Raw genomic sequence first — 23351 nt, forward strand, 5'->3', positions numbered from 1 at the left:
CTCACAACGGCATGCCGTTGCTATAGTCACAGCCTCCCAAACACAATCCAGAGACCCTTTCACCTCTTACTGAATTCATTAACATAAGCGTATGCAAAAGAGCGTGAAGAAGAAGGTGGTATCTGAGCACATTCTGGTTAAGTGCATCGTAATTGCTCGGGTTATTTTCGCACCAGTTACTGAAACAAGTATGCTGGGATGAAAAAAAATACAGGTAGGATTTTCTTTGTGGTTCGCTCCAATGATCCTCTGATTAAAGGAAGTACTTCCAGAAAACAACAACAACAACAAAAAGCACTCTCAACAAGCCACTTGGTAATAGATTTATTATACATGAATTAGCCCGAGGCTGGCCAGCTTAACAGCCCTCTCAGGCCTGTTTGAATTGTAAAACACACTGCCTGTCACGCTTTGTTTCCCTTTTTACTTTTCTTCCATGACAATGTACAAATAATGTTTTCCCCCCAAACAGTGTAGTCTGCAGGCTTAAGCTCAGGAAAACGGCACCGGCGCTGTGTGCGGAGAAACATTAATGGAGCAGAATAAAACGCACTTGCTACAGTTGAAACGCCCGTGAAAACGACACGTCAGACAGCCTGCTGTGTGTTCACGGGCACAAACAATAGATGCAACCGGGCATAAACATTTCCCATGCAAACATAAGCACTTTCACCACACTGGCTGCAGCTTCTTCGTTGTGTGAAACTTAAAGCTTGTATAGTGACGCCACTATCTGGTTATGCAGTGCATTACATCAATCGGGGGCCGACTGTGGAATTTCACCACTAGGTTAAGTGCGATTAAGCACACAAACTGCACTATGAAATGAACGTAGCTTAAATAGTTTTGGCATTAGTTTATTGTTAGGTAGTTCAGCTTTTTTATTTTTTTGTGTAGTCAGCTACTGAAATTTTTTCTGTTTTACCTTTCCTTGTTTACTACTTCTTTACTACGACTATTAGGGTAACACCATATATATATATATATGTTGTTGTTCATTTTCAGAATAAAGTTGAAATGTGGAGAATAAAGTTGTCGTTTAAATTCAAACAACTGCTACAGCTGCCTTGTGCAGGTGAATTAGTAAAGGAACGTGATCAGCGATCTTATTGTGTCTCGCGATACATCATACTTTAACTGCACGAGGGTCTAACCATCGGTATCCTTGCATGTGCCATTTCAGTTATCACAAATGTGGTGTTTTCTTTTTAACCAAATGAGGCTTTCTGCCAACACATTCTGCCCCATCTCTGCAGCGTTCTTAGTCTTATCACAACACTGTTTATGTGCTAAATAAAAGGTAAACTTAAAAAAAAAAAGTTTAGCGCTCACAAAACTATACTTACGTAAAGCTGCAGAGAAAAAAAAGAGAGTTTTAGTCTTAGTCAGTGAGGTCAAATGTGTCATCACAACCAGTATCAGGTGGTTCTGGTGCGTGCATATTATGAGACTGGGATGACTACGTGACTGACTGTGAGTCAGTTTTTGATATGACTTGCAATAATGGACTTTTCAAATCTTGCTCAGCACAAATAGGAATCTTATTAGGCTATAATAATAGTAGTAGTAATAATAATAATAATAATCATAAAAAGACACGAACCGAAAACTGAAGAGTGAAAAATAAGTCAATGGACCACGTTTAAACAATGAACAACAAAAGTTAATAAACATGTATATATATATATATATATATATATATATATATATATATATATATATATATATATATATATATATACACACACACACATATACTGTATATATACAAACTAACTCACAGCAACCGTTTCTTGGGGGCTCACACATTAGCAGCTGTAGTAATGATGACTTCATCAACAAATGTCAAACAGGATTATTTCCTGCTTGTTGCAACACTTAGGCTATCTGGGCTTTCTGATATTGCAAATGTAAAATCATAGCAATTTATCATATGAGTGCTGTAAAGCTATTTTAGTTTTTAAGACCGTTAAACAAGGACCAGTCAGGTAAACTGAGTCAGATATCAACTTTTTTTGTGTTGCATTGTTAGAATTTCCTGAAATGTTCATTCATATAGTCAATTTGAGTGTATATTTTACATCTGATATACTTTTGGTTTTACATAGTTTTAATCAACTAAGCTTCAACTTCAGTGTAAAGCAAGTGGTAGTTTTCAAAATTATACTAGTACTTTTCTGTGTTTCTTTGGGTTTTTATTCCAACAAACCTAGTCAAAGAGAAGGTCAGTCCCCAGAATGGGATGTAAGTAACCTACAATCCCCATAAAAATAAGAGGCATGAATGGACACAGAGGCTTAAGACTTTAAGTTGGAGAGCAATTACCTGCTATTGTAAACAGGTCTGGAGGCATTTGCAGCAGTGGGGGATGGTAAAGCCTCCCTGTTAGAAATCATGAGCCAGAATTGTGCAAGATTTTTCTTAAACTTTGGGTCTCTGAGAATAGCACACTTTCTAGTCATTTATTAAAGCATTTAAGTGAACAACATGGTCATAAAGTTGTGACACCAATCTGTCACTAAAGCTTATTGACTGACTGAAAAAAAATTAACATTTAAAAAGGAAAAACTAGCATGTGTAAGCTGTGTAAAATGTAGATAAAAACAGAATGATTTTCAGATCTCATACACCCATATTTTATTCACAGAAGAGCACAGGGACGTATCAGCTGCTTAAACTGAGAAAATGGCAGCAACAAATGTGAAAACAGGTGGGACAGGGCCATGTTTTAGGCTGTGTATCACCCCCTCCCCTTTTAACAGCACTCCATAAATGTCTAGGAACTGGGGAGAGGAACTTCTGGGAAAGGACTGTTCTTCCAATCTTGCCTGATATAAATTCCATGTGCTCAACAGTCCTGGATCTTCTTGTATTTTTGTTGTATTGAACTGAAGGCAGTTCAGCACCCGGACTCTTCTACTTCAAAGCCATGCTGTTGTAATAGATCTAGGATGTGTGGGTCCTGGAAAGGACATCAGCTGGATGGAGCAAATGTTGCTAAAACCTGATTTCTGGAAGTGTCTCTGAGCTGATGCAATGACTTCCATGACAGAATCATGTCTGTTTTGAATGCAATACTGCCCGAGTGCCCAAAGACTATATAGCATCCAATACTGATTGCACACAGAGATTCCTCCAAATTTTAAAAATCTTTTGATGATAATGTTTTTTTTATTTAGATGATTTTTAAAATCTTTACAATTTTACCTTCGGGAATATTGTTCTGAAATTGTTCCACAATTTGTAAATGCAGATGTTTTATTTACAGATTAGTGAACCTCTGCCCATCTTTACTTCAGACAAACTCTTTTAAATATCCAATCTATTGTTGACTTTTTGCCAATTAACTTAATTAGTTAAAAATATTTCACCACCTGTTTCTTTCACAACTTTTTTAAACAATTGTTGCTGCCATCAAATTCAGAATGAGATAACATTTTAATAAAATAGTAAATTATTAAAAGATTTCTATGTTTTATTGTGAATAATATATGGTTTTAAGAGTTTTGACTTTGATTGCATTCTGTTTTACACAGTGCTTTTTTTGGTAATGGTAAGACTTTAAACCAACTTTAACTTTAAAACAAAATTATCATAAAAGAAAAAGAAGAATGAAACTATGAGGATGTGCAGAGGGGAAAATAAAACTCATTAAAATAATAAGATCTAGGCTATGATCACTACAACGCCCCCTTTAAAAAAAAATCTGTTTTTTGTGCCAGCAATGTCGACTGGGCTTACTTCATGCCTGAGAAACTGCCTGTTGAAGTTTAGTTTGAGTTGGCAGTTTGAGTTTAGGTTTGGCCCCTGCTGAAGAGACTTTTAGACGTTTATAAATTATTCCCAGGGGCGCTGTTTAAAACAAAAGCTGTAAAGTTAATGGTCAGCACTCTTTCTGACCATTTGACGGAAACGACAAACGAGGTCTACGTGCGAGACGTGTCCCCCATGTCATTCACAGGAATCGATCTTTCAACAGCTGTACAGTCATCGTCTTTTCCTCTGGGCTTTCGTGTGAAATTTCTGTTGGGCGGATCTTTCTTTATCGTTTAGTGGGATTTGTGTGGCAATCTTTACTTTACCTTTAAAATGACTAACAAATAGAGGAGTAAAAAAATAAAGAGTAGAAAGATCAGGAACTTCTGCGCGTATGCAGGATGGGGGTCGGGCTGTTGCTGCAATACCGGCAGAGGGGCTTTGCCTAATCATCAATGGGATCAGCAGTGTTACCAGGCAAGGCAGAATGCTGAGGACGTGAGCTGAATCGTCATTGGCTGAAAAATACGATGGGCGGGGTGTTCTTTTCGTGGGTATTTAAGGCTTTGTTCCATTGTTGCAGAGGTCTTCCAGCTGGTCTGGTTCAAGGGACGGGGCCACCATTCGAGGATACAATAGCACTTTAATTTTTTTGTTTTTAAGGATGTCTTGCAATCAGTCTCTGTACGGTAGTTTTCCTCCATCTCCATCGGAGGACAGGGGCTCACAGCGGCTGTCCTGGAGCAGTTTGCTTCACAAGCTGACAGAGCTGAAGGGACACAATCAGAGGGTGACAGAAGATCAGTACTGCAGGAGTGAATCTGGTGAGTGTCATTTGATCGAACTAACACTGTTCAAGAATATATATGTATAATTTCTGATTGTTTAAATGCATTTTGGAAAGAGAAACAGAGAACAAGAGAGAACGAAGTCTTAAAGTACCAAGAAAATATGCTTGTCAGTCTTTCTTCCACTTTGTTTAATGATTAGAAAACTTAAAAAAAAAGAAAGGTGAATCCCACACTGCTATATATTCCTTACTAACTTGTAGCTACTCCTTTGTTTCAGGATCTATGACAGATCTGTCAGAGTTAGACATCAGCTCCTTCTTCTATCCTCTGGAGGAGACCTTGGCTGCAGATGTTGTGACTGCCATTGCACATAGTCTCAGTGATGCATCGCACACCAGCTTGGATTGCTCCAAACTCATCCTCCCTGACTGCCTGCTACACAATATCAGCCAAGAGCTGCTCCACTTGGCCGCGATAGAGCCTTGTGGTCTCAGGGGAGCGCTCATCGACCTGTGCGTTGACATGGGGAAACAGGACTCCCCATGTACTGTGGATCAAATAGCAGTAGATCCATCCCTTGTCCCAACTTTCCATGTGACACTGGTGCTGAGGGTGGAGTCCAGTGGACTGTGGCCAAAAGTTCAGAAGCTCTTCAAAAGTAGCAAACCAGCACAGACATCCTCATCGTCTCCGAAGCACCACGACACCCTGAAGCTGAGCACGAGTTTCAGGGCTATCAAGAGGAAACTGTACAGTTCAGCCGCACTGCTGGTTGAGGAGTGCTGATCGCTGAGCACTCCTGTCTCTGATAAGCTGAACTCTAAAGAAACTGTAAAGAAGCTGCTAATTAATGCAAAATCTTAACAAAAGCACTCTCGAGACATAACAATGATGACCTGTCTGTGATGATGTATGACGGGGTTAATACTGAACTACCTTTGTCTCATAGCAGCTACTCATGTGGGTGCAGTGAAGATTAGTGTTTGCACATGGGTCAGTTTCATTCCTGTGAATGTGAAGCCACACCTATAAGGGAATGCCTTATGTATGTGACATTTAAATATACCAACGGACACTCGTTTTGTTTTTTTTTTAACATGAGAGAATAAATTATTTTTTTATTAACTTTTTGTGTGAGTTTTATCTGTCTGTGTCCCATATCCACACAAATTCATACATGCTATGTACTGCAGTGCTGAGACAAAACAGTAAAGCAGCAGTATGTTGTATTTTATTTCTCTTGCACCAACCATTCAGTTATGTTACTGCTGTAAACAGATACTTCCAGCAGTTTTCTTAGAGTAGTCAGTACTTAATGACTTGACATCAGGGGTGTTAAACATGAGGCCCGGAGTCCAGAACTGCCCACCAAAGACTCTACTCTGCCCTTTGGATGGCATGGGAAATGTGAAGGAAGATATCAATTTTAGACTCTACCTCCCCCTTGGCCATTATACACCAAAATAATTAAGTACATAAATCACAGAAAGTGGGTTTAGTTTTTTAAAAAAAGACAAAAAAAAGGAGAAGTATTCTGTCAGTTTTTTAATTTGTAGTCACAGGACAGTCTGCACAATGAGCTAACAGAACTTTTTCTATAATTTTACACATTTATTTCTTGCAATTGAATTTTTTTTATCATGTAGTAAAACTGAGCTATAATGTTGAAACGTCACTTGTTTCCTTATATTAAAATATCTTATGGCTTACATGTGTAGTTAAACTTTACACCGACAGAAAGAGGTGTTTCACTGGTTCAGCCCACTTAAGATCAAAGTGGGCTGTACGTGGCCCATAATGTAAAATTTGTTTGACATCCCTGCTCTACATGGAGTGGAGTAGTCAACAGGTGTAGTTAATGAAGTTAACCAACTTATCTTGAAGAAGAAACCTTAAAGATAACAGGGGAAACTGGCAGACACCAGTAAAAGTGAGATAGTACTGTCTGATAACGGTTATCATAGGAAATGTGTGAATGTTCAACAGTAATATTCAAAAGTCTTGAGGAACGCATCAGTTTTAAAAATGTTGTTTCCAACAACTTTATACATTTTAAAAAGGTTTTAAGCATTAGTTCGCCAGGTTTACTAAAAATCTTTGACATCGTTCAAGCATAAGAAAGGCACTTAACAGAATGACAAACCTTTAGTTGAACCTACAAAAAAAAAGTTACCATAGTTCGAAGGGCATAAAACTGTATTTTTGCAACAACAAGATGATTCCCAAAGAGCTATTAGCCAAATTCCTGGCGTAGCACAGCGTGGTGTGAAGTGTGGCCTTAAAAAAATTAAAAATCTGGAAAAGTAACAGGCCTGAAAAAGCTGCAGCAGATGAACAGCATCTGAAAGACCTGAGAGACCTTCAATTAGTTATTAATCAGTCAGCGACTTCATTTTTCAGCATGACAATGATCCCAAACACATCGCCAATACAGAAAAAGCATACTATTCCACACAATGGAGCACTCCATCAATCATTCATGGATTGGCCTCCCCAGATACTGGACTTCAACTTTGCTGAAGCAGTTTGGGATCATTTTGACAGAGAACATAATAAAAAAGCAGTCAACAATCAAAGAGCTTTGAACTACTTAAAGAAATGACAAGAAAGTTTGGTAAGAGCTCAGGCTGTGTTTAAGTTTAAAAGTGGCCACACCAAAAATTGACTTTGAAGCTTGTTAGAAATGTACAAACTGTTTTTGCTTATATATATATATATATATATATATATATATATACACACAAATCATATTTCCATGTGTGTTTGCATCAGTTTCCCTGGAAAAATATGAAGAAATGAGAGGCTCAATACTTTTACGCAGCACTGTACATCATAATAAAACTCTCATTGGAACCAACTTATCTTGTGTGTGTCTGAACCTAAAGCCAACATTAGACAAGGTGTAAACCGGCGGTTCAAAGAGTGATGATTCACATGAAGTGAATGCGTCACGAAGCAGATGTGTCACCTTTTCCTACACATGTGAGAAGTTTGCCTTCAGGCCATCCAACTCCCAAAAAAGCTTTCCTAGGAATAGCAAACATGGAAAAAAACAACCCACAGTTGTTTCCAAATGCTAGCCAAAGTGCAACTGAAACCTTAAAGTATAGTGAAGCAAGACGTCTAAAATAAAATTTAACACTGATTTTTTTTCCTTTTTTTTTTTTTTAAACAAAAACAAAACCACAAAACACAGAGGACACAAATCTCTACTTTCCCAGAGCGAAACTCGTCTGTTCACCCACCACAACCAGCTGAAGGCCGGTTGCTGACTCCCGAAGGCATTTTACATCCAGCTTTTAAGTGTTTATGTGGTATTTTTTCCAGATTTCCCACCAAAGTCACAAACATATGACACAAACAGCATGACTGATCAGTTGCAGTGATGGTCCTAGAATAACATTATGCCATCAGAGAAACAGCAAATACCAAAACGGGGGATATTGTGATGCTATAGGTCATCATTCTCACCCCCATATCTACTACATACACTGCAGCACACAGTTTAAGCAGTTTACAGAAAATCCAACGAGGACGTCAAAACTGTAAACGTGGAGAAATAACTGAAAATTAAAAATGTAAAGGTTTTGAACTGCGATTCCAGTTTCCTGTGAATGCTACATTTAGGCACACTCAGAAACCCGCTTTTATACCCTGACTTACATAGTGTAAAGTTTGAATTTGGGACACAAAAACTGACTTACTATTGAAGCACATAAGCGAGTGTGTGTACGTGTATGTATGATGTAAAACAAAAGGCGTGCACCAGTCAATCATTGGACAATTTTAATTCAAAGAAACTTTTATACAATTTTAGCATGTTAATTTAATAAATATGGTTTACTTTCATTTGTGCAACAGTTTACAGTAATTATGATCCAACAGGCTACAAGCAAATCCACTTAACAATGTAAATGACTTCAATAACCCCTGCACTGTTAAAAGTAAAATGAATATTTACATTGGTAAAACTACAAAAATTACACGCTTTCCTTGTGAGTGGCTCAGACATCTGTCTATGACAAGGCCATCGGGTTTCTCAAAATATTTAAGAAAAAGAAAACGATTGGGACAGAGGAAGCTAATCTTAGTAGCTTTGCGTACCGACAACAATGCTCTTACTTTTCAGCACGACTACCCGGCCGCCTCTCACCACTGTAAAGATTCTAGCAAGACAATGTCAGCAGTGAACTCAAAGCTTCTCACAGTTCTACAGGAAGTCAATCTACACCGAGGCGCAGAGAGGTTCCCTGATGAGGTCTGCTGCCCACTACACGTAAGGCATTTTTTGATTCTCTTGGTTTGCTGCAGAAATGTGGTCAAATTTGAGTGGGCTCCGACCGATTTCTTCTAATTAGATTCAAGTACTGACGAACCTGAGAAAACCAAGAGAATAAATCACAGTTATACAGCCATTCATATCACAGGATAATCACTTCAATGTTATATATATTTAAGTTTCTTAAAAATATCATTCATTATCACTATTACTCAGTAACATTCACCACGAGTGGAAAGGTTAAATTATACAGATAATTTTGCATGTTTTCACCAAACCAGCTACTGTTACTTTACACCTGGTCACTCTTTTTGAATTGTAGTTCCTACTTTAAAAGGTGGAACGTTAATTTATAGGGATGTTTCCTTAGCTCAATATGGCTAAACAATCACAGTCAAAGACAGATTTCTTTCATTTACTGCAGGAGCTTTTTTTTAAGCAGAAAAACTGTGACACATTGTTTAAATTGCACTTGTTTTCCTTATATTAAGACATCTTAGGGAATAAAGGGGTAGTTAAACTTCTTTACACTGACAGGAAGAAGAGTGTCACTCATCCGGCCCACTTAAAATCAAAGTGGGCTGTATGTGGCCTGCGATGTAAATTGATGTAAATCCCTGCTCTTGAATATCTGGTATCAGTCCCTGACACAGCTCGATTATCAAGCCACGCAAAAACAAGGTGTACTGACTGATTCTTGTAAGATATTAAAAATAAATTTAAAACAGCATTCTGAGTGGCTGGAGTAATGGGGGATGTGTCAGATAAAACATGCAAAAACTGAATTCTTTCCAGTCCATATACGGCATCCTGTAGTACTCATACTGTATGCCACAGACAGCAACGTACCCATATGTGCAGAAATGTTTTCTAGCCATCCAATATGACTTGAATCTCAGATAGTCTGGAACAGCTGGGAGTCCCCATCCTCTGTGCTCTCTGGTACAACTCAGAATCCCCGAAGTAACGAGCACGATACAGTAAGCCTTCCTCTGAAAGTACAAGAAGAGAATTTGTCAGTACAATTCACATTAACTGGTTCAAAATCAGGCAGAACTTAAGTGTTAAACATAGAATAAAATATGGATTTAGGCTCCTGGTTTGAAGTGCGAAGCCAACTCCCAACAGCCAGCAGGGGGAGCTTTCCTCCTGGTCTGGTTCTGCTCTGTCATCCCAGTAAATACTTTTCTGACGACTTGATTACCTCAATTGCTAGGCTAAAATCTAACTGAATAAATCCTGAAGTTCATTTTGTAAACTATGATCCCATTCGGAGTTAAAAAAGATAATACAGGGTCGTATAGTGTCCTTGGTTTCACACGGGACGCACTCGGTTTCCAAACACCAAGGCAGCAATAACAGCTCAACCCAAGGCTGCAAAACAGGAATCCTCCGACCTCCAGGTGACGTCATGGTGGCTACATCTATTTTTTATACTGGTGTTAAATTGCTCAGTTGGACGTTGTTTTAAAGAACTTGGGATGTTAACCAAACAAGCTCAAGCACTACAAGGTGACATAAAATATTCAATGAAGAAAAGAAAATGAAATGTAAACAATAAGAGTTAATCTTTAAAGCCAAATTTGAAGAAAAAAAGAATAATTCCACCCTAAAAATGTGAAAATCTTCCAGTTTTCTTCTTGTTTCGCATCAGATCTTGAATCAAATAATTACTTCAAATATTTAAACTCCGGCAATGTAAAACTCAATAATAATCATAGCTAATGCTGTAAACTCACTCTGCTGCTTCTCCTTCCAACAGTTGTTTCTTAGATTGGAGATGTAGTCTTCTTCTACACTTCTCTCCACAGTCTTCAGCATATTTCCAGAATATTCCTCATTGAAACGTTCTCCCACATAAAAAGGCACCTTCAGGCTTGATGTATGCCTTTTGTGGATATGTCCTGCTGACCTGGTATAGAAACATGTATAACTGAGGGTGTGACAGATGTTCAGACACTTTTGCACAACCTCATTAACCAATGCACCACTTACGGGCGGTAGCTAAGGCTGTATGGAGGCTGGGTGACCATCATCTGACTGAGAGCTGAAACAATGATGAGGATTAAGATGGGCATCAGCTGGACAAACAGAGCCAGACCTCCCTGTGAAGAGAGGAAAAAACAAAAATGGACTGATTAGTTTTTAACCACAGATCAGACACTAAATCAGGTGGTATAAATATCAAGTGTATTGAAGGTCTTACAAGGTTTAAGCTTGTACTCACATCTCTCTGTTGTTCTCGTCTTTCTTGCCTATTATGGTGTGCAAAGTGCATTCTTCCATTTCTGTAAACATGTACGTTACCTGCAAAATTTGAACACATCATGATTATGAAACTGCGCCTCTTGGATATGTAAAATTCAGTCCAAAGCATACTCAAACTTTCTGCCTAATCACTTATGGCATTCTCATGCTCAACCACAGAGAAGGATGTTCTGTTATTTTTAACAACTGGTCCAAGGAATCATGTTATTTGGTGAAACCGGTCTGGTGTTCATGACATCATCTCTCCTAATTATACTGCAACACAACTTGAGCAACAATTACAGAGAAAGTCAGAGAAAGCATCTCTTCAGCAATCAACTAGCACATAACTAAACATTACAGAGGAGCCGACCACATTTATGGAGAAGTGATGAATCAGTAGCGGTAGCTTGTTGGCAGTGTGCGGGCAGTTACGGAAGCCCGCTACCTGCAGAAAGTGTCTGTTGACAGATGAGGGCAGTGTGAAAAATATGTGGTACAACCGGTCTGGGGGCTACTCTTGCTTGTGCTCTTCTTGGTCTGTAAGCAAGCTGAAGTAATAACACACAAAGAGCTGATGTGAATCCGAGTGTCCACTGGAGCTGCTGTTTGTGCATTTCGTGCTGTGCTTTGTGGCCTTTGATGGCTTTTTTGCAATTCCCATTCCTCATGAATGCTGCTGTCTCCCCCTTCCTTGTTACAGCCCACTCAACACAGCGTCATCGACATCAAGCACAGTGCAGTTGGGATTTTGGAGAACTAAACATGAACACGTTTGTCCTGGTTTAAAAAAAAAAAAAAAACCCTCCCAGGAGGGTCTCTGAAGGCAAAAACCTCCCCAAACTCCAAACTCTTCATATGCTAAATGATAAAGCAGCAGTGCTATAAAGATGTACCCAGGTCCGTTTGTGCCGGTGTCAGCCTGCATTTTCTTGTTGTGGAGGATGAAAATGATGCATGGTCAACAAATGCGTAGATTCACACAATAAGCTGGTTTGCAGGTTCCTCCTTCACTGCCTCCATACAGACACTTTGGTGGTAAGGACAGACAATGGTGAAGGCGAAACGATCCTCGATGATTACCAAGAGTTTTTCAAACCTTTCAACTCAACTCATTTCTAACACATGTAAGCATCTAAAACCAGCTGAATATGCTGGCTTTCAGTCTGGAGTGATTATCTTTCTGCATTTAGAAAGGTAATCTGGGAAGCTGCTTTGTAAAACTGCCAGATATGAGGGAAGATTACATATTATGGTTATGTAATAACCACTAGCTGACTCTCGTGTTGTGCAGAATTTCTAAGATCCCTTGCTTGCTTTGATAAGAGTGTATCAAAACACGCCAAACATCTTTACTGGGATGTTATTATTCCTTTGAGCTCTACTTACTTGTTGGAAAGCCTCCACCAAAGAACATGTTAAAGAGGTCCTCGGGTGAGATATCTGCTTCAAACTCATGATGGTGTCTGTGTCTGCTCGGGTGCGTTCTCTCCTCGCCATACTGGTCGTACTGCCTTCGTTTCTCAGCGTTACTCAGAACAGCATATGCATTACCAATAGCTGCAAGACACACAGAAGATCACCACCGTTATGCACTTTCTGAATCTTTGTGTCCATGTCTTTCCCGTAAATAACTTTTAATTTACCTTTAAATGCTTCTGTGGCTCCTGGTGCGTGATTTTTATCTGGGTGAAATTTCAGAGCGAGCTTTCTGTAAGCCTTTTTAAGGTCCTCCTCAGAGGCAGTCTTTTCCACTCCTAGGATTTGATAGTAATCTTTACAGCTCTTAATCCTGCAGGAAAAAAATGATACAGCAGAGATTGTTAGGAGACTACACACGATAAATAAAATAAAACACTATAAACACAATATGTAGTTAGAGCTACAGAGATGTGACTCTGAGTCTTACACTATGTGGATTTTATGATGCTTATTTTTTTAATTTCCGCAAATAATAATAAAAAAATATATATATTTACAACATTCACATCCCCAGTTTGAGCTCTCTCTCTCTTCAGATCTAACTACTTTAACTTTACATGAACCATCATTTCTACCTGCTTTGCCATCTTTAGGGACCGATATTGACACCGGTGCAACTACTGACATTGCTTATGGGTCCGATACTTTTATCACTTCTCTTATTGATTCTAGATCAATTTTCTGTAGAGGGGGGAAACAGATTTGCACATCACTTGGGTGTGTAGAAGACGTCTGTTTGACGTCACTGTTTTGCAAAAAAACATGTCAGCATTGATAAAAGGAACTAATAAGTCTGGAGCAATGTGATATAGATGGATTAGATAATGTGGTCATCACATCCCAGTAGTAATGATATCTTGTCATCCTAAACCTAAACCTGTTGACCTATTGGTCAACTAAATCTGCTGGACTGAGTGATGTGTGAAATACAGTCACTGCACACTTTATGAGGGCCACCTTGCTGAATGGGATGTCTTTTTGCCTTCAGAGGTGCCTTAATTCTTTTACGGCATGGGTATTGGAAAACATTCCTCATGATTTTGTTCCATATTTACATGACAATATCAAAGTTGCTGCAGATCTGCTGGCTGTACATCCATGATGTGACTCTCCCGTTTCTCCGCATCCCAAAAGTGCTCTATCGGATAGAGAGCTGGCGATCATTTGAGTACAGTGAACTCACTGTGAGACTACTTTGAGATGATGTGAGCTTTGTGGTCTGAGGTCATAAAAGCATGGGCATGGTTAGCAACAACACTCAGGCAGAGTGTGGCATTTAAAGGATGCTCAATTGGTTCGAAGGAGGCCAGAGCATCCCATGAAAATATCCCCCACAATGAAGAGCCTGAACTGTTGATACAAGGCAGGTTAAATCCATGCAGTTTATGCCAAATTTTGACCCTAGCATCCAAATGCTGAGATTCATCACACCAAACTGCATTTTTACCAATTTTCTTCTGGCCAATTTTGGTGAGACTGTGTGAATCTTGGCCTCAGTTTGCTGTTCTTAGCTGACAGGAGTGACACCTCAATGGTGTCGGTTCGATGCGTTCTGCCTATAGAAATGCTCTTCAGCATACCTTGATTTTAATGAGAGGTTATTTGAGTTATTGCTGGAAGAAGTCTAGCCAATCTCAATCACACTCAAGCTCAGTGGATCGGCAGTTTCTGAAATACTGAGACCAGCCTGCCTGGCACCTAAAACCACTCCACATTCAAAGTCCCTTGAACCACACGTCTTCCCTATTCTCCTGCTCAGGTTGCACTTAAAGGGGTCGTCTTGGACATGTCTACATAACTAAATGCACTAGGTTGCTGCCATGTCATTGGCTGTTGAAATCCTTGCATTTGCCAGCAAGTGTACCTAATAAACTGGTCAGGTAGCGTATATTCACTATAATCACACTGACTTTTTGATAAACGTCAAGTGATATCGACGTCAGCCAGCTCTACCAGCATTTTCACTGCAACAAAGGGAGCACATAGACGCGAACTGACTTTTTAACGGCCTCCAGCTGCTCGGCTGTGTAGGACTTTCCCGAGTCCGCCGTCGCTTGTGCGGACACTTCGGGCTCCTCTCTGCCGCCGCGGTGTCTCATAGCGGGTCCTTCTCCGTTCACATGACTGCCGTTCTCCTCCGGAGGCTTTCCATTCTGCGCTAAAGACTCCAGTAAGTCTGTGAAAAGACAGAGGAGACATTATCGACGGTTGCCACCTGAGTTCACGTTTCCTATGTCGTTAATCCTACCACGGTTAGCTACTTGTTAGCATCCCAGCTGCTACGAAGACCACTCTATAAGGGATAAAACTGCGAATACCGACTAATCGTCCACTATGTTGAAGAAACCAAACGTATTAGAGAAACGCGACTCTAGGCTGAAAAACTACAAATACCAGTGTCGGCTAGCAGCTGGTGTAACGTTAATGCTAGCATTAGCTGCTTCGGTTTCACAGCGACGGCCTAGCACCCATGATTTAAAAACCCCCCAATCACTTCCCAAACAGGCATTTATTCGACGTACTTTTGGCTTGCTCTGTCGGAAACAGGCGTTGTGCCTTCTCCAGGAACTTTCTGGCTTTATCCGCCTGGTTGTTACTGACTGCATTTAGGGCTATTTTAATGCACCGCTCCGCTTCGTCCTTGTTTGAGTCCATCGCGACACAGCGGAAATGTTTACTTGCCCTGGGACGCAGGGGGATGTCGACAGCAAGCTTATCTGTCCGGTAAATAAGACGTCAGAGGAGTTTCTTTGAACCTCCAGCATGTGCTTCATGAACACCCGGTAAAGTCTTTTGCCGTGTACACCTTATAGATTACAATGCGCTAATCCTCCTGCAGGACCCTCAGCCATAGTAGCAAGTTTTTCAAAAGTAGAAAATGGCCTTGGTAGCTGCACGCAGCAAGTCAGTTATATTTGTCAAACGTGACCTTTTGCGGTTTCTAGCGAATGGCACTATTGTAACCGAACAGGGGAACCCACCATCAAAGAAGCGATGGAGGAAAGGTAAGGAGAAGAAACCACCCTCATGTACTGATGATGTGTCGTGGGAGGAGAGGCTGGCAGATGTGGTCACCCCTCTGTGGAGGCTGAGTTATGATAAGCAGCTTGAGCTCAAGCAACAGAATCAGGAGAAGATCCTGTCCCAGCTCTCTGGGCATCTTTCTGGCGACTCACCTGTCAGGGATAAACTCAGCTTTCCTGTGCTGCCTGTTCTGCCCTCACCAGTGAGAGATGGCTACCGCAACAAGTCCACATTTTCAGTCAACAGAGGAGTGGATGGCAATCCGAAGACGGTTGGATTTTACGTGGGCACGGGCAGGAAGGGGAACATCGTCTGTGTCAGCGGAGACCACCTGCTCAACATGCCACAGAAGCACAAACTGGTGGCCAGGTGCTACCAAGACTTCATCCGCCTGTCCTCACTGGAGCCCTGCCTGCTGTTCCACACCGGGGGTCACTGGAGAGAGATCACAGTGAGGACCAATAAAGAGGGCTGCACCATGGCCATCGTGTACTTTCACCCACAGAGCCTCACCCCAGCAGAAGTGGCCGTCCATAAGGCGGAATTGGTGGATTACTTCACGCAGGGTCCTGGATCGGTCTGTCAGCTGGACTCGCTGTACTTCCAGGAGAGCAGCATGACTCGGTGCACCCATGAGCAATCTCCCTACCAGCTTCTGTATGGTCAGCCACACATATATGAGGAGGTAACCTCACAGAGATTTCATAATCCCTTGTCCAGCTGCACAGACACTGTTCAAGTGCTTGCTCTCATGAATAATTTCATGTATATTTTAATTCAGATTCACTGCCAAAATAGGAAACAAAAATAGGTAAATGTGCACATTTAAACACTTAAATTTAAATAAAGTGTTTGAAATCTGTTATTCTTTTATTCTCTTGGCTATATAATGTCTTAACACGATCCATTCCCGCACAAAAGAATCGGAGAATATTGGAAAAACATTACTGAAAGCTGGTGTCAGTTGCCTCATGCAGAGCTGCACATCATTCAGTACTTGTTTGTGCATGTTTCAGTAAGTCGCTGCACATATTTTCCTAGCAAAATATGAAGAAATTAGGGTTGGCTCGAGACTTTTGCACAGTAATGTATCTAAGGACATGTAAATGAGGCATGTAAGAGCATTATTTGTAATAGCAAAGTTATCATAGCAAGGCAATAGGGAGAAGCAGAAGGGAAGAAGTAATATTTTTGAGGTTAAGAATAGGCCATGTAGGAAATTCAGCTTATTTACAGCTGTGGAAGTACTGGGAAAACCCCCCACAAGATACATCATGGAAGCAGTGGAACATGTATGACTAAAATGTAAGTCGGCCATTCCCAAAGCCAAGAGTACTGTGTCTCATTAAACACCAGAAAATCCAGCGGAGCCCATCAAGCCCTGAATCTTCGCCCAAATTAATACAAGAGAAAGAGATGTATTTCCTTGAAAACTTTATTAAATAACATAAACAACACAGACTGTTGTCTATAAATTCCTAATGTTACACAGTCAGACACAAGGTGCTAAGGCCAGTGTGTGACCCGACTGCTACTGGAAGACAGAAATGTCAATTCAAGAGCTGTAACTTTAGGTCAGAGTAATGACTAATATCACAACTTAACCACCTAATATTACCAGTTTTGTTTCACTTTTTATATAAATAAGTATATTTTCATACATTTGTAATGAACTTAGTATATTAAAACTGAGTTTCTGTTATTACTGTGGCCCACCTGCAGTATCTTCGTGGCCCACCAGGGGGAACTGTCTCTTTAAAAAAGACAGGAGTCATTATTCAAACTTAGCAATGAAATATAAAACTGTGTGTTTTTGTGTGTACAGCCATTGCTCCCTTTCATTGCATCCCTTGCAGGCTTGCATTTTGAAGTCTTGTACCACTACTCTAGCCAAGCAGGTGGCAGTAATACACCTTCATGTTGGTTGTCAGTTGCCATAAAACAATAACATTAGCTTTACTTATAAAACCATCCTTATAAACATTGAATTTATGTAGGCAATAGAGAAGAGTGGGTAGCTACTGTTTAATATGTTTTTACCTTATGATTGTTTTTTTCATTGCTCCTCTGTCATCTTGTGATTCTCAGATACTGGACTTCAAGTTCCGCATCTCGGCCGACGCCTTTTTCCAGGTGAACCAGGCAGCTGCTGAAGTCCTCTATGCCACAGTGAGAGACCTTTGTGTCCCAAACACTGAGGAGGATGGAGGGCAAACAAAAGCCGGCAGCACTCTTCTAGATGTGTGCTGTGGGACGGGTGCCATGGGAATCACTATTTCTCCCAGAGTGGACAAAATTATTGGTATAGAGCTCATAGAACAGGCAGTGGAAGACGCTAAACACAACGCAGCTCTCAATAATGTGTTAAACTGTGAGTTTATCTCTGGGAAGGCAGAAGCTGTGCTTCCTGGCCTTATATCTCAGCTGAGCTTCGCAGGCAGATGCCTTACAGTCGTGGTAAATCCTGCTCGAGCCGGCCTCCACCACAGGGTTGTCCGGGCTTTGCGAAACCAACCGGCTATCCGCAGGCTGGTCTACGTTTCTTGTAAACCAGACGGAGAAGCTATGCGGAACTTCAAGGAACTTTGCTGTGATCCTAACTCACAGAAGAAACTCACAGGAGAAGCATTTTCACCAACTCTGGCTGTGCCCGTTGACTTGTTCCCACATACTCCTCATTGTGAAGTGGTGATACTTTTCGAGAGGTAGCAAATAGTTTTTGTTCAAAGGTTGGCCTTAACCCTGAAAGCTTGTAAGTAGAGGAATAATGATGTACTGTATTTTAGATGATAAAATAAATCGTTGCGCATCCTATACTCATGTTTGACCCACGTGTTCTCAATTGTTTGCTTTCAGGACTCTGTGCTACCAGTGCAACAAGTTACTGTTTAGATTATTAATCAGCTAACGTGCCATTGTTTTGGAGTAATTATTGGTTTATAAAATATTAGAAAGATGAATATCCAACAGTCAGTCCCCAGATATATTCACGTTAAATACTGAAAACTAAAAAATGGAAAAATCCTAATTTTAATGGTGATCGACATTGTTGATTTCACATTATCAGACTAAGCAGACCTAGAGTGACATAAAACACCTCTAAATACAGCACTGGGGGGTTTATTACTCTGCTCTGACAGATTGTGCTTTACCAAAGTCCTTATAGGAGGAGGTCTTGCAGCTCTCTCCCCCCCCCCCCCCCCCCCCCCAATTTATAAATTAATTCCATTAATTAACTAATGGAAAGTAACACACAAACAGTAACACACACAAATCCATGGACTTTGGTATTTACTCAAATAAATAAAGTAATACCTTTCAATCCTTTAATTTCATGAGCAGCATCAAGACAGTTCAACATCTGGGAGTCTGATCTGGTCAGATAAGTAGCAGAAGGGGTTGTTATAACAGTAGAACGTCAACAATGAGATAACCCCCAAAACAGGTATGGTTTTACAGGTGGGAATTATATGCGCTGGCATTTTTTTTTACTAGTATTGCATTTTGACTATGATCAGTGTGGTAACATGAGGCGATACTTAGACCTTGCATTAGGGGTGAAAAGCTCCAGGCCTCAAGGGCCGGTGTCCTGCAGGTTTTAGATATCACCCTGGGTTAACACACCTGAATTAGTTCATTACCAGGCCTCTGGAGAACCTCAAAACATTTTGAGGAGGTAATTTAGCCATTTAAATCAGCTGTGTTGGATCAAGGACACATCTAAAACCTGGAGGAGACCGGCCCTTGAGGCCCGGAGTACACCCACACCTGCCCTGCAGAGATTGCACAGTCTCACAGGCAGGCTTCAAATACAGCTAACAGGCATCCAGCCTCCCCTATCACTATCCCACCCCACGCAGATGGCAACAATCCAGTCAAGGGGACCTCGATCACCTTAGTCTAACGTGGACTGTCCCCTCTCATCATCATAATAAGTTACTAATTAAAATGTCTAGCGTAACCTAAGCGGTGAACGACAAACAAAAGAATAAGAGTGTCTGCAGACACGATCGGAGACTGTGTGCGCGTTTTACTGATCACATCTGTCTGTCTAGTTTTCGAGGTGCTATTACAGGGTCCTCTTTGCAAAAAATAAAAAATGACTAACAAGAAGCAAAGCGGAGATGCGAGGACAGACTCAAGTACGGTAGATGATGCTATTTACTTTACCTATAAAGAGAAACCATGGAAACTGCCGACAGTCTTAAGATGGAGAAATATCATAGTGTTTATCCTCTTACATCTGGGAGCACTTTACGGACTGATTCTCATTTCCTCCACATCGCCTTCAACCCTTGCATGGAGTGAGTATTCAGGAAATCCAGGGGCATGCTTGGTTGTACGATTACATATGGGAAAAATGGAGGCTGATCCTCTCTAGCTTTATAAATTTCAGGGTAAAGTGCTATGAAAAAGTAACCTCTGGCACATGATAAAAAGACACTATCTGCATATCTTCAAACTAAATATCATAAAAAAGGAAGCCAACCTGACACGTTTTAAATAACTGAATGGCCATTTAAAAACATGCAATGTAATTCCACACGGGAAAAGTATTTGGCTACTGCTTTTACAGAGGTGTTCACACTTGCTGATCTGTTAATCAAGTGCTTTTTAAATTTTAAGTATTTGCACTTTTTGTTTTTACTGTATATTAAATTAAATACTGTAATGTAGTAAGAAAATATTGTTTTTTTTGTCATAAAACATTGATGTACCTAAATACTTAATATTAAGTTACAAAACATAATTGCGGATGTGATGCTTCTTTTGAACACTTGTACTTAAAATAAAATGCAAAGTCTGAGATGTGATATACTTCATGCCTTCTCCCTGTCTATGTGTATGCAGAAGAACATATATGAATGGGTGAGGGACCATTGCCTCCACCACAAATATGTATGCACAGACGCAGACCCTCACAATGCCTCACGGGGATTTTTCTTCTCCCACATTGGTTGGCTCCTGGTCCAAGAACATCCTGACTGCGCTGAAAAGAAACAGAAACTCAGCCTGTCTGACCTGACGACAGATAAAGTGGTTATGTTCCAGAAACGGTGAGCAAACCTTAATGCAGACACTGATTTGGATCATAAAAAAAGTACAGTTATGCAAGACTCATTCAATCAACAACAAGCCACAGAGTGCAATAATGCACCTCATACTTTATTGGTAGTCCAGTTGATTTCTTTCCAAGCTCCTTAGAGTAGCAAGACTTGGATGACTGAGAACCTACACAGACATACTTTATTACTGTTTCTGAGCTTGATTTCTGCAAAACAATGTTGAAAAGTGAGTTTGGCCTTGAATTGATTTAGTAATGTTAACTTTTTGGTCACTAGTAAACATTTACACTGTTCTGGGCAAATCCTCCTCTGCTAATGATGGTCAGTGACCTGGTCAGAGGTACTGAGGAAGTTGTTGCCCTAATAACGATGATGTTGGTGCTCTTCATGCTATGTTTGATTTCTGTTCCATTTGGAGTCACTGGTAGTTCAGGAGGTAGAGCAGGTCCTATCTGCTCTAGTCTGCCTGCCTTGGAAAAGATACTAACCCAAGTATGTATGTGGATGTTACATAGAAAGCACTTGCTGAATGTGCTGAATGAATGGATGAGACATGTTGTATAAGTGCTCTGAGTCCTCCGGGAGAGTAGAAAAGCGCTATGTAAGAATTTGTCCAATTACCATTCAGAGTTTGTGCGTCTTTGAAACTAGTCCAAAAAAATGTTCATTGCAAACCAAATTGTAGCCAACTAAGAATGGATGTATGAGATGCTATCTGTTGATTTATTTCAGACATTACGTGGTGTCTATGCTGGTCCTCTGGTTCCTCGTGCCCACGCTGGTTCCCTGGTACTTCTGGGGTGAATCCTTAGTTGTGGGGTGCTTTGTCCCTGGGCTCCTCAGACATGTTGCAGTCCTAAATGCCACCTGGCTTGTAAATAGTGTTGCACAAATGTGGGGCAACAGACCTTATGACAAGAACATCAACCCAAGGGAAAACAAGTTTGTTTCTTTCAGTGCCGTAAGATTTTCTTTTACAACTCATTAAAGTTACTATTTGCAGTCAGGTCCTTAACTGTATGGACAGTGTCACAATTTCTTAATTTAACCTCTATATACCACAACAGCAGATTTAAAAAAAACTGAAGTGCAGACGTTCAGCTTGAATTCAATGGGTTAAACAGATTATTTTTGCATTAACTGTTTGGGAATTGCAGTCATTTTTGTCCACAGGATCCCATTTTCAGAGAATCTAAATTCATTTGAGAATTGACTGATAAGGTCAGGTGAGGCCTGCTTAGGCCTGCTCTTATTTCATTAAAGGTTAAGCAGATAAAAGCTATGGAGTCTGATTCCAAGTGTTTAACTTCAGTTTAATATCTACTAGCTGAACCCTCAATTTAAGGTTCAAAGAGATATAGGCTGAAAAGCCAAAACTAAACCTGAGAGGAAAAAAAAAAAATTAGGAGAGGCCAAATCAAAATCTAGCATGTTAGTAAGAACTAATGTACTAACCAGCTCGGCAACAGCGACAGGCCTGAAAGACTACAGAAGAGAGAGATGATCAAAGAATGACTTTACAACATCGAAGTCAAGATCATAATGACCTAGAAGGTGCCAAACTTATTGTAATTGTAAAAGTACATATATAATGAGAAAATGTTTTCACAAGTAAGGGATTTGGAAGGATGTTAATCACAGGTGCTTAGCTTAACATACAAATGTGTGTGATTATCTTTTTATTTATTTATTTTTCAAGATTTTTAAATGGAAAAACGAGTGTACTCAGCATCAAATTATCCTTCACATGCTTCAACCAGTGTCTGTCTCCCTACTGCTTTTCTGTGATGAGTTATCATCACCATCACCAAATCAGTAGTTTGTCTCTTTTTAAGAATGACTTGCTACACTGATAAAGGCACTTTGTTCTTGATTTTCAGACTTTTTTTTATTGTTGTTTTTTGTATGTATGAACCTTAAGCAGGCACCAAATTCTTTGCACACCAGAACGGACTTCTTGTTTTTTTTTTTAAATTTGGAGCACTGTAAAACTATTCACATTCCGAATAAAAATAAATAAATAATGTAAATTTAAAAAAATGAAATAAAAGCAAGAATCACAACCAGTGCTGTTTGTTTTTTTTATACTATCTATACTAAGAATCACTCAAAAGCAGCTAAGTATATGTTACTAATCAAAATGCTACTTTAGACAAGAAGATTATGCACTTTGACATTATTTAAAGAATAAAAAAAAATAAAAAATGACTTGACAAAAACATGAACTGTGTGAATGAATCTAAAAACCCTCAAAAACATTAAGTATTACATTTCAGCGCCACATATTGGATTCTGTGAAAATGACCCTTATAGAAATCACTTATCTTTGCTGATAGCTGTGTGAGTTTGGATCATATCCATCTGCAGGTTACACATTTGACATGCTATTCAGATATGGTCTGAACATTACTTGCAGCATTACGTTTCTGCTCCATTAAACTTTGACATTGTCCTTTTTTACTGTGGCAGGGTGACCAAATGCAGATAAACTTGCTGTGAGACAAAGGCAGCATTTGTGTGGGACACCTCTGAATTTAATCTAATTTACAAATAAAAATAAACTGTGCACTGCAAGTGTGGCAAGATTAGTATTCTTCTGTGCCTGGGATTAAATATTCATACACTGTCACACATTTGAACAATTATGACACATACATAAACAATGCCTCTTCACGCTATACTTTTATGCTGTGTGAAGCTAAAAAT

General features: G+C 40.0%; 3 protein-coding genes and 1 long non-coding RNA gene across 4 annotated transcripts; 3 read left to right on the top strand and 1 right to left on the bottom strand.

Annotated features, from left to right (window-relative positions):
* The first annotated feature begins 4374 nt into the window (after nt 1-4374).
* Nucleotides 4375-5615, top strand: LOC146619916 (DNA damage-inducible transcript 4 protein-like). Its single transcript, XM_085369210.1, has 2 exons — nt 4375-4580; nt 4825-5615. Exons 1-2 carry the CDS (start codon nt 4421-4423, stop codon nt 5331-5333), a joined length of 669 nt encoding a protein of 222 aa, XP_085225336.1. The 5' UTR covers nt 4375-4420; the 3' UTR covers nt 5334-5615.
* Nucleotides 5616-8331: 2716 nt separating this feature from the next.
* Nucleotides 8332-15213, bottom strand: dnajb12a (DnaJ heat shock protein family (Hsp40) member B12a). The gene is made up of 9 exons (XM_085369211.1): nt 15078-15213; nt 14554-14731; nt 12720-12865; nt 12463-12633; nt 11054-11133; nt 10822-10931; nt 10566-10738; nt 9676-9818; nt 8332-8923 (listed from the first exon to the last, which is right to left on the bottom strand). Exons 1-8 carry the CDS (start codon nt 15208-15210, stop codon nt 9697-9699), a joined length of 1113 nt encoding a protein of 370 aa, XP_085225337.1. The 5' UTR covers nt 15211-15213; the 3' UTR covers nt 8332-8923; nt 9676-9696.
* A 220-nt stretch (nt 15214-15433) lies between these two features.
* trmt2b (tRNA methyltransferase 2B) lies at nt 15434-18335 on the top strand. The gene is made up of 2 exons (XM_085369212.1): nt 15434-16264; nt 17668-18335. The coding sequence occupies exons 1-2, from the start codon at nt 15434-15436 to the stop codon at nt 18286-18288; spliced, it is 1452 nt and encodes a 483-aa protein (XP_085225338.1). The 3' UTR covers nt 18289-18335.
* A 1263-nt stretch (nt 18336-19598) lies between these two features.
* On the top strand, nt 19599-21419 carry LOC146619919 (uncharacterized). Its single transcript, XR_014906664.1, has 3 exons — nt 19599-19883; nt 20431-20636; nt 21378-21419. It is a non-coding gene; the product is annotated as an uncharacterized LOC146619919 (long non-coding RNA).
* Nucleotides 21420-23351: the final 1932 nt, after the last annotated feature.

Source organism: Diplotaxodon limnothrissa, linkage group LG13 (assembly GCF_057381915.1).
Source record: "Diplotaxodon limnothrissa isolate DT_005_m linkage group LG13, D_limnothrissa_male_GT1.1, whole genome shotgun sequence".
NCBI lineage: Eukaryota > Metazoa > Chordata > Actinopteri > Cichliformes > Cichlidae > Diplotaxodon > Diplotaxodon limnothrissa.